Consider the following 11,606-nt stretch of genomic DNA (forward strand, 5'->3'; position numbering starts at 1 on the left):
GAAAGATTTCATTTCCCAACAAGTGTTTTGTGAGAGTGTTTTGTTCGCCTTTTTCCGTCATCTGACCACAGATATGAAGTTTGCATACTTGGCCTATGATATGCTTGAAATCGATATGTGGAAACCCAAAAGTTCATTGATACCTGGCCATAATCAAAACTGTGAAAGACTGATTGGAGACATGAAAAAATGCGAAGACATAAACAGAATTGTTGTTGTAACAGTAACTAGAGAACGGCGCAGTCGGAGATATGGCAATGTAAACAAAGGAGTAGAATGAAAATTATATTGTATGCAATATATAATGTTCCAAATAAAATCATTACTATAATCCTTTCCTTTTATAGCTTCTTGTTAAATAGAATATGTTACTTCAAATCATTTAAGCGAAGTGAGAAGTCCGAGAGCCAAACCCAAGCCCGATTCGGTGGGAGAGAACACAAAGTAAAGAGAAGTCAAGCCTACTAATTGAAAAATTAGTCTTATGGCAATTAAAGAACTTTATATAATATTTATTTATAATAGAAATAATTTTTATGCAAAAATATTAAAGAAAAGTATAATATTGAGGTATTTTAAAAATAAAATAGTTATACCGACAACAAAAAACGAGGCGCTATTTGGCGTTCGATGCGGTGTCTAAATCATAATTTTATCAAAACTTTCAATTGAAAATAGAGAACACGAGATATTCTTTTAATATTTTAATAAAAAAAAAAAAAAAAAAAGAATACATATCCAAACTATTTCTTACCTTGCCCCCGGGATTCGAGCAAATTTTAGAAAATCGACAATTATTGAAACACCCTACCCAACATGGTAGTGTGATTTTTTGTTTTATAATTAGTACATATTGACTGTGTAAAATTGAAGCCTTAACAAACGAGTGTCAAATGTCAAAAAGGGAGAACATATAAAACACACAGGGATGAATTGATATTCACACTTAAAATTGAACAGGTAAAATGAAAGTAAATTAGTGATAAAACGGTATTCATGAAGCCTTAATTAATGATACCTGGCGGGAAGGGTGAAACACGGTTGTTTACAAAGTCATTCTCATGTTTACCTTATCTATCTTAATAAATATTAATGTGCAAGTATTCATTCTCAATTCTCATACCTTTCCTACATATGAATACAGTTTATGGCTTAATAAAAAAACATGTAACATTAACATCACAGCCTCCACGCTCGTTCCGAACCTCGCACATATTAATACATGGATGGGAATCAATGCTTGCAAACCCTCCAAACCCGCCTCCAGACCCGCCTCCAAACCCGCCTTCAAAGTCCGAAAAGCCCCCGAACTGTGACGACATGAACACTGGCACCATTCGGGTGATGTATGAGGGCGGTGACGACGCCGGAGCAGCTGGAATTGAAGCTAGAGCTGGCGAAGGAGCTTGAGGAACCACGGGGACCCTTGCTCCCTCTCCTGGCGTGTAAGCGACCGATGATCCTTGGTCCCATTGGATGCGTCCTGAACAGATTCGAAAATACTGAGAATACTTTAAGGCGAAATTAGAAAACGTGAATAAAAACCCTGTTTATACGGAGAGCGATGAAGTCAAAATGTGTAAAAACAAATATTACACACACTTACACACATATATAAACATTTTATGTAACATGTAACAGGATGAGCAAACAGAATCATTGGTAAAGACCACTTTTCCAAGTCATCAAATTGCAAGAGAGCTCGCCGAACGAATCATGATTCACGACATTCTTATTGTAAACCAAAAATATGTCATCAATCCAAAATGGTTTTTATGTTGGTATTTAGTGATGTACTCTCATACAATCATTTTCACTTGCAAATACCCCCTAATGGAAGCCGCCTTGCCGCGGTGGGGGGGCTTGAGGTCCCAATGAGCTGGTGAGCTGGACCAGAGGGCTACCCATACTTGAGGGGTCAAGAGTGAGGGATGAGATAAAATAGCTTCCTGGTGCACCAAGGACTATGAGAGGGGATGGTGTACCCACCCCTGGTTCATTACATCTTGGACCAGGGAGAACTCTCCCATGTGTCTTCGCCGTGCGTGCCGTCCCGTATTACCAGGAGAGAGGAGTCCTGGAGGTTGAGCGATGCTGCACGCTGTGTCCTGCAGCTAGCAACACACCTCTTTGGTCCTCTATTCTGGTTAGACGGGTGGCTTGATCAAGGCCCGGTCAAGTCAATCAGCTGGTCAAATATGGCTAGAGTCAAGCAGGCATTGTCCAGTCCGTAGAGCACAGGTCCCGCGACTACCATCAGCACTGTAATAGTAATTGCATATATTTCCTCACTACCCCTGTGGCTGTTGGGAAAATTTGAGTCCCGACTATAGCTTCCCCTCGTTGGACTCCATGGTGGGTGGGGGGAGGGGGGTGAGAAAATGAAGATTTATAATTTGTATGATATCTGCAAATTTACAAAGGGCAAGAATGGGAATCGTAATGGTTCCCGAGCTCCCAAACCAGGTAAGAAGGAGAAAAGTCCTCCTCAATCCATTAAGGAAATCTTACCTGGTAAATATGAAAGTGTATCATATAGTAAATACCTAATAGTTAAGACCATTGATGGTGTATCTATCATGGATCTTGATATCTTTGAAGTACATCGGAAGATAGTTGAGGTATGTCAACATGATCCTCGCATCACCCCAAAGCGAGATGGTAGCCTGATAGTTGAAGTTTCGTCACCAGACGAGAGTGACCGTCTGCGTGTGATATGAAACATTCCTGGGGCTCAACTCTCATGTTCTCCTCAGAAAACCCTCAATCAGTGTAAGGGAATTGTCTTTTTCCGAGACCTGATGAGGTATTCTAAGGAGAAACTGTTAGAAGAACTTAAGAATTTTAATGTAGTGGCAGTTAAACATTTTAAGAAGAAAGTTGATGGTTTGGAACAGTCTATACCAGCTCTTCTTCTAACTTTTGAATCGTTAGTCCTACCTGAATCAGTTAAATTGGCATGGTACCACCTCTAGGTAAAGCCATATGTGCCCAACCCTATGCGGTGCTTCCACTGCCAGGGTTATGGGCATGGAGCCAACACTTGCCATTTTAAAGAAAATGGACAACCAAGAGTGTGTGTAAAGTGTGGTACGACAGGTCATCAAGTAGATGACAACTGTCCAGGTCCAATATGCTGTTCCCACTGCAAAGAAGATCATGAAGCTTCTTCTAAGCAATGTAAAATGTACAAGTTTGAAAAAAAAGTATTGATAATAAGAAGCAAGGAGAAAGTTACTTTTCCAGAACCAAAGTGACATGCCTGTGTGCTGTTTGCACAGCCAGGTAAGTCATTTGCCTCAGTTCTAGCCCATCCTATATACTTCTTACACCACACCTTTAAACCTCATTCCTCAAATGCTAAAACTACCTCTGCTGAGTTGTTCCACCAAAAACGGAGTGGGATCTATTGAGGAGACTCCTCCCAAGGAAAAGTCTTTGGAGCCATCAGTCAAGGCTCCAGAGGCCTCAACGGTGACAGCTCTAACCTTTGCTTTAGGGGCATTCTGCTACCGCAGAATGCCCCTAAAGCAAAGGCTCAGATATGCCCTTTGCCCAGGCAAAGGAATCCTGAGCCTCCTCCCAGAGTGGGGTCTATTGAGCCATCAGGTAGGGCTCCAGAGGTATAGAAGTAGCATAGCGACGTGCCCGTGTGCTGTTTGCACAGCCAGGTAAGTCCTTTGCCTCAGTTCTAGCCCATCCTCCTTTCCACCAACCCTCCAATACTTCTAACACCACACACTCTGCCACTACCTTTAAACCTCAGTCCGCAAATGCTGAAACTGCCTCTGGTGAGTTGTTCCACCAGAAATGTAGGAGTGAAGGGTCTATTGAGGAGACTCCTCCTCCCAAAGTAAGGTCATTGGAGTCATCAGTTAAGGCTCCAGAGGCCTCAATGGTGACAACTTCAGCTGCCACCACATCCACAGGGGCCTCTGCTGCTAAGCAGAATGCCCTTGAAGTAAAGGCTCAGGTCCGTCCTTTGCCCAAGCAAAAAAATTCTGAGCCTGTGGAAACTAGTTCCACAGGTAAACAACCCATCTAAAGGTACTCCCAAGATGCTGGAAAGGGACAGCCTAAAGGTGTAGGGGCGGGCTTTAACCACAGGTGCTGCCAAACACATAATGAAGTAGTTTGTCAACCTGAAGAACTGGATACCATAATCCAATGGAATTGTTTGGGAATTCATGCAAAATGGGAAGAACTGCAACATCTGATAGCTTTATGTAATCCAGTTTGTATATGCCTACAAGAGATTATGACCAGGGAAAATCGTCCCATTTCCCTGAGATGGATTCCAAGTTCAAGCCCATTATGGAACCTTTAATTATTGACCTCATGGAGGAGTAGGAGTGATGGTACGTTAGGATATTCACTTCCAAGCCATCCACCTGCAGACGACACTGCAGGTGAAGACTGTGAGAATAGGCTTGACATGACCTTACACTGTTGCATCCATCTACCTTCCACATAATCTCAACATAGATGATTTGGAAGATCTACTTCGGCAGTTGCCTCTTCCATTTCTGCTTTTGGGATATTTCAGTGGTCGGCATCACCTCTGGGGAGACACTTTGTGCAACCCTGGAGGAAAGGCCTTGGAGTCTTTGTTCTCAAGAGTAGATGCAGTTTTACTTAACAATGATGTACCTACACATTTCCAAATTCAAACTGGGACATTCTCCAATATTGACCTGTCAATTGGTTCACCTGATTCACAGTTGAATTTCATTTGGCAGGTCATGGAAGACTTACATGGAAGTGACCACTATCCAATACTTTTGGAGGAGTGCAGAGATGACGACTTGAACATGAAGACTGGAATGTTTTTAGATCAACTGCAGTATTGCAAGGATCTGTGAATGATTTCCAGTGTGTTCAAGATGCTGTTAGTCACTTCACATCACGAATTCACCTTGCAGCAGAAGCATCAATTCCCAGAGGTAGTGGGCAGTACCGTCGACCTCCGGTACCATGGTAGTCTGATGAATGCCAACAAGCTGTCAGAGCAAGAAAAGCTGCATTAAGGCAGTTGAAACGACGCCCAAGCGATGTAACCTTGATCCTGTACAAAAAGACCCGAGCCAAGGCCAGACGAGTGCTAAAAGAGGCTAGGCGGACATCGTGGAGGCAGTATGTCTCCTTAATAAACTCTGGGACCCCTTCAGCATGGGTATGGGACAAGGTGTGTAAGATTGCTGGAAAGAGCACATCCATATCACCACCTGCTCTGAAAATAGATGGCATAATCCTCACAGACAAAACAGATGTTGCAATTGAGCTGGCAAAATCCATGGCAGAGATCTCCTCTGGAGCATCTTACACTGCCCGATTCTACACTCTTCAGAAACGACACCCAGTGTCGTTCTTCAATAGCACTGCAGCAAAACTTACATACAACTTGTCATTTTTGCACAAGGAGATGGACTCTGCTTTGTAGCTCTGCCGTAAGACTACCCCAGGAAGTGACGATATTCCATACCAAATGATATCTCACCTACCGGAGAGCTTCTAAAAGTTCCTGTTGGATCTATTCAATAAGATCTATAGGGAGGGCACAGTGCCATCCACATGGAAAAATGCTATAATCCTTCTTGTCCCTAAACTTGGCTAGGATGCTTCTATACAATAGAATTATAGACCAATTTCTCTCACCAGCTGCATCTGCAATTTAATGGAGAAAATGGTAAACTTCAGGTTGACATGGCTGCTAGAAAACTAAAACGTGCTTACTCCATATCAATATGTGTTTAGAAAACTGAGATCTACCACAGATGCACTTGTGAAGATGGAAACTGCAATACAGAATTCCTTCACACAGCGACGTCATATGTTAGCAGTCTACTTTGACCTTGAAAATACTACTTGGAAGCATGGCATACTCATGAAGCTGTATGACATTGGCTTAAGAGAAGCATTGCCTACCTTCATACAAAGCTTCCTTGCTAACAGGAAGTTGAGAATGAGGGTGGGAAACAGCTTCTCTAACCTGGAAGATCAGCTGGAAGGGGTCCCACAAGGGAGTGTCTTAAGTGTGACCCTGTTTGCCATTGCTATAAATGATATTGTAAAGGTCGTTCCAAGTGCTGTCTCATGTAGTCTGTATGTGGATGACTTTACACTGTACTGCTCAGGAGGAAGCTTACAGGATGTGATAGGACACATGCAGACTGCAGTAAATCAGGTTGTGCAATGGGCAACATACCATGGGTTCAAATTTTCTCCAAGCAAGACCATGGCTATGCATTTCCACAAACGAGGAAAGTTCCATGCTTCCCTCTGTTTAGGCGCAAACCCACTGCATTTTGTCCAAGAGGTAAAGTACTTGGGTCTAATTTTTGAATCAAGGCTTACATGGGGGCCTCACATTAAACAGTTAAAAGGGAAAGCTACAAAAGCGCTTAGTATTTTGCGGGTTCTTTCATACCTATCTTGGGGTGCAGACTGCACAACGCTTCTGCAGCTTTACCAAGCACTTATTCGTAGTAAACTTGACTATGGATGTGAGGCTTATTCATCTGCAACTCCCACTGTTCTCCGAATGTTGGACTCGGTTCATAATGAAGCTCTCAGAATCTGTATAGGGGCTTTCAGGTCCCTGTATGCCGAGAGTGGAGAACCACCTCTTTCATTACATCGGGACTACATGAACCTGATTTACTACACGAGACGACAAAGGATTCCGGGATCTCCTACATCCAGATTGGTTTTCAACCACCTTGAGGATAGCCGATCCTATGGTAGGAGAATGAGGAATCTTGAGGAAGATCTTAATTTAAATCTCACAAAGGTTCTGGCTGTTGGAACTTCCCAAGTCCCCCCTTGGACTAATCAGGTCGAGCTGGATTTGGTCGGAATTGGGAAAGGCGAGAGATATTTCTTCAACACACTTCGAAGTACCAAGGATCATATGCAATATATACAGATGGTTCGAAATCTGAAAATGGTGTGGGCTTTGCAGCAGTGAGCAGAATGAAGACTGCATCTGGCAGTCTTTCTCGATCAGCCTCGATTTTCACTGCAGAGTTACATGCCATCCTTGCAGCATTCAAGATGACTAGAGATCTTAGAAACCATTCCGTTGTAATATATTGTGACTCTCGTAGTGCCTTGCAAGCAATCAAGAGCTTAAACTGATCACATCCAGTAGTGAGGGAGGTTCAAGATTGGCTTGCACTGATGTTAGCCCGTAAAAAGATAACTCTGTGTTGGGTGCCAGCACATGTTGGTATGAGTGGGAATGAACGAGCTGATCAGAAGGCCAAGGCAGCTGCCACTCAGCCCTGTGATGCTCGTTTTCCTCTCCCACACACTGACATGAAACCCAGCATCAGGAGTTGTCTTCGTGATAAATGGAGGGAACAATTGAGGCATACCTCTAGAAATAAAGTGCGAGAGATTAGAGATGACCTTGGCAGTTGGACGACCAACATCCATCCCAACCGACTAGTAGAAGTTGTATTAAAAAGGCTGAGAATCGGGCACACAAGACTGACTCATGGGCCGATGATGGCTAAAAGTGAAGCACGCTGTGAGGAATACCAAGAGCCATGTAATGGAAAGATGTGCAACATTCTCAGACCAAAGAGGAAGGTACATGTCTCAACCCATATACACTGAAAAATGTATTGGGGGAGGATTGTGAAATAGAAGGTCTTATTAGTTTCCTTAGGGAAACTAATATTTTCAATAAAATTTAAGTATGCATAATGTTTATGCTTTGATTTTTTAATATAATGTTCATTGTTATTTATGACATTTATTGATAGATTTTTACGTTTTAGATATTTTTAATATTTCAGCCTAAGAAGGTGTTCGCCGCTTATGACCTTAGCTGTTGACGCGACAGATAATTTTAAATAATCAAACAATCAATCAATCACTTGCAAATAAGGCATTAGCAGATTTACAATGAGAAGTTTCTGCTGCAAATGTCATTTAAATCGTTTTCTTATATTTCCTATTTATGTACATGAATTTATGTACACATCTATGTGTGTGTGTGTGTGCATATACATATATACATATACATGTATATAGGTACAGTATATTATTATATGCATGGATGAAAATGATATATAAATCACACGTACACACACATATAGATAGGTAATTAATACATATAGTATATATACATGTATATATTTTTGTGTATATGTATGTATATATGTGGAATCGATATATATACAAATCATTAATTTATATGCACACATATATAGGTGTGTGTGTGTCCGTTTACATACGATCTCACCTCCAGCGGATATAAATCGGTAAACAGGTTCAGGCACCAACCTTGACTTTCTATAAAGAGTGACCGTTTTCTCCGCTCCGACAGCCATGACCTTGGCCCCCACGGCGTCAAGGCTTCCCCTGCGTCTTCTACAGCCTCTTTCCGGCTGGTCTTTCGGTCCGCCTCTCCTTCGGTACTTCTTCCGAAGGCGTCGCGGCTAAGGAGGACGAAGAACAAGAGGAAGAGGGCGGGGATCTCCATGAGTGGCTCGTTCTGCAAAGAGACGCGCGGAGGCCAGTTATTAACCGCTATATTTAGTCCTCCATATTGCGTTCAATTACTTATGTGTCCAGTCATCAATAATCTGTAATGTAGTTAATTCTCCAGCTGTTCAGACGTGAGTTTCATCAAGGTTTTTTATTTGATGAACTTAAACAATTACTTGGGATTGGTAGTGAGACTAATATTCACATTCCTTAGGCTTGTGGAATGTTGCCCAGTCATGTAAAGGGCACTTATAGGATAATGTTAACAAAGCAATTGTCTAACACAGTTAACAGAATAATTCACTAACACGGTGTTTTGTTCCATTGTCATTATCATTACGGTTTATAACAATCATCATAATCATATTTCGGAACTTTCTTATTAGAAATTACTGTTATGCGTAATGCATTGCATACTCGCATAGAGTATTGTGTAGGGAATGCCATGGCATAGTGCTATAGTAATCCTTACTACAAGTGGTGTCCAGGTGGCAATTACTGAAAGGAATGCTTGTTTGCTTACCTGCCCTCCTGCGTGGTTGCGGTGTTGGCACGGCGTATTATTTGTGTGGTAATCAATTAAGTGTACACTAGGACAGACTAATGGCAGATGTATTGTCACATGTATGAATTACGTGTCGCATAAACGCCGCTGCATTGTTGATAATTGTTTGTACTTGCAGCCATCGAGTCATTGAGCCAATGCACGGTAACGTTGGTGTGTGAATGCGAAGTGCGTAAGCAGTGGCGGCTGGGCTGGCGGAGGACAAGGAACTGTGGCGTGTGTGTGAGGTGCCCCTCTGACGATGCTGTTCTTTTACGTATTTGAGTGCAATCAAGGTATTTTAATTATGTCGGGTTATCTGTTTTTGTTTGTTCTATGTTGATGTTTCATACAATATTTCAAATTACTAATTATTTTAAATAAATTGTATTGTTCACGTTATGCTTTGCGTGTGATTTCTACCCTTCACTCATCTGCACATGGGAGATAAAGAGCTATTTATCTGAATTGATTAAAGGTATTAGATATGGCTGAATTAATTAAATTACATAATTATATCAAGAGTAGTTTGAATACTTATTAAGTAACGTTATAAGTGTGCTTGTATTTGCTTATGCCAGGTCTTTTCTACTGATGAAAGAATTGTTTTATGGCATAGCATTACTACCATCAATAGTTTTCATCATGATGTCCTTTCTAGTAAAATCACAGTTATCACCACTGTCAAATGATCGTACACCCAAGAATTACCACAACGCTTTTCAAGATTGCAAGCCCACAAGCAATACACAATCGAATTATAAATTAATTCTTCTAGAAGTCTACTGACTCGTATACACAAGCACGCTTATATCACGTTGACCGCAGACTAGTAAGAGAAATAACTGAACATCTTACTTGTATGTGTGAACCAAGGCAAGGCAGAACTTATACTTAAAATGTGCTTTCGGGAAACACCTGAAGCCGTCGAGTGCCAACAGGAAAGTAGTTATGCCGTCGTACAAGGCAACCAACTCGCCTACGGATTGTGACTTTAGCAAAGGCCAACAACTTTCTCTTTCCAAACGTTTTATACAAACACACATGCACACAACTACTCACCCACATCCATTTATGCACTCACATAAATGATAAAATATATATGTCTACTGAACAGATTTTCTTTAGCTTACCAAGATTTCATTTTTTAAATGCATTCTTAAAGTATCTTTTTGCTCAGACAATCTGTACATAAAGTACAAGCAATTATATAATTTTCCGAAACTCAGAAAAGGCTTCTTTCGTCTTGAAATAAATATTCAAGGAAATGAGTATTCGAACTTTTATTCGTGTATTTATCTATCTATATTTCAAGATCATGATTTGTTTAACAGTTATATCAAATGATAATGATTAATCATAAAAATCATATATTCAGTTTTCGGAAAAAGAAAAAAAATCTATCCGTGATGGAAGAGAAAAGAGGTTATATCAGATAATTGTTATCACTGATACTATTTTTTTACTATAAGTATTATCATTATTACTTTGCTCATTATCCTTGCTACTATTATGAATGTCATTATTACCATATCATCATTAATGCTTTTTACAAATAGTATTATTATCATTAATGTTGTTTTTATTATAATTGTGATCGTTACTAATATTATTGTTATTGTTTTTGTCATTATTGTCATAATCATAAAATTATCATTGTTGTTTTCAATATCATCATTAGCGTTACTACCAACGACACAATGGTCTTCGCGTGGTGTTGAGGACGCGTTGGCTGCGAGTTAGACCCTCCGCCTGTGCTTCGATGTCTTTTTATGTGTGTCTGCTTGCCAGGGACGAGGACGTCTCCCTTTGTATACAGCGACTCCACTCGAGGCCAGGTACTTAGTTCCAACCGTTGAAGTAGCATTCTTTCATGTTTTTACACTCCCACTCACCCCCTGGCTCACACACACTCACTTACTCCTCCATCCATCTATGCACTAACTCTTTCACACACACACAAATGCTAAAATGTGTCCATATCTACTGAATAGATTTTCTTTAGCTTACCAAGACTTCTTTTCTTTTTTATGGATTCTGGGAAGGCCTTTTTGATAGGACAATCTGCAGATAAAGTAGAACGTTTTTATTTTCCGAAAGAGAAAAAGCTTCTTTCGTCTTGAAATGAATTTTCAAGGAAATGAGTATTCGAAGTTTTGTGCGTATATCAATGTACCTATATTGCAAGATAATGATTTGTTTAAAAGCTATATCAATTGCTAATGATTAATAATGAAAATTATATAATCAGCTATCAGTAACAAAAAAAAGAAAAAGAAAAAGAAAAAAGGAATCGTGATAAAAGGGAATAGAATAAGTTATATCAAATAATCATTATCATTACTTTTCTCATTATCATTGTCACTACTATTTATAATATTATTACTATTAGTGCTGTCATTTTGTATAATTATTTTGTATAATTTTGTATAATTATTTGGTAAAATTTGTATAATTTTGTATAATCATTATCTTGTTTTATCAATATTGTTATCCTTAGTGTTATTATTAATGCTATCATTAATGTTATGAATATTATCACTATTATTTTTTCATATATATTATT

At 40.0% G+C, this 11,606-nt stretch overlaps 1 protein-coding gene across 5 annotated transcripts; it reads right to left on the reverse strand.

Annotated features, from left to right (window-relative positions):
- Window positions 1-496: 496 nt before the first annotated feature.
- On the reverse strand, window positions 497-10,009 carry LOC125046607. 5 transcript variants are annotated; one of them, XM_047644422.1, is made up of 4 exons: window positions 9,899-10,003; window positions 9,020-9,310; window positions 8,293-8,503; window positions 497-1,483 (listed from the first exon to the last, which is right to left on the reverse strand). In XM_047644422.1, the coding sequence occupies exons 3-4, from the start codon at window positions 8,489-8,491 to the stop codon at window positions 1,146-1,148; spliced, it is 537 nt and encodes a 178-aa protein (XP_047500378.1). In that variant the 5' UTR covers window positions 8,492-8,503; window positions 9,020-9,310; window positions 9,899-10,003; the 3' UTR covers window positions 497-1,145. The 5 variants fall into 5 exon arrangements, with proteins under 5 accessions (XP_047500378.1, XP_047500376.1, XP_047500379.1 ...); XM_047644420.1 differs by having other exon boundaries at window positions 9,020-9,474; window positions 9,899-9,976; XM_047644423.1 differs by having other exon boundaries at window positions 9,020-9,252; window positions 9,899-9,967.
- Window positions 10,010-11,606: the final 1,597 nt, after the last annotated feature.

Source organism: Penaeus chinensis, chromosome 39 (genome assembly GCF_019202785.1).
Source record: "Penaeus chinensis breed Huanghai No. 1 chromosome 39, ASM1920278v2, whole genome shotgun sequence".
NCBI classification, from domain to species: domain Eukaryota; kingdom Metazoa; phylum Arthropoda; class Malacostraca; order Decapoda; family Penaeidae; genus Penaeus; species Penaeus chinensis.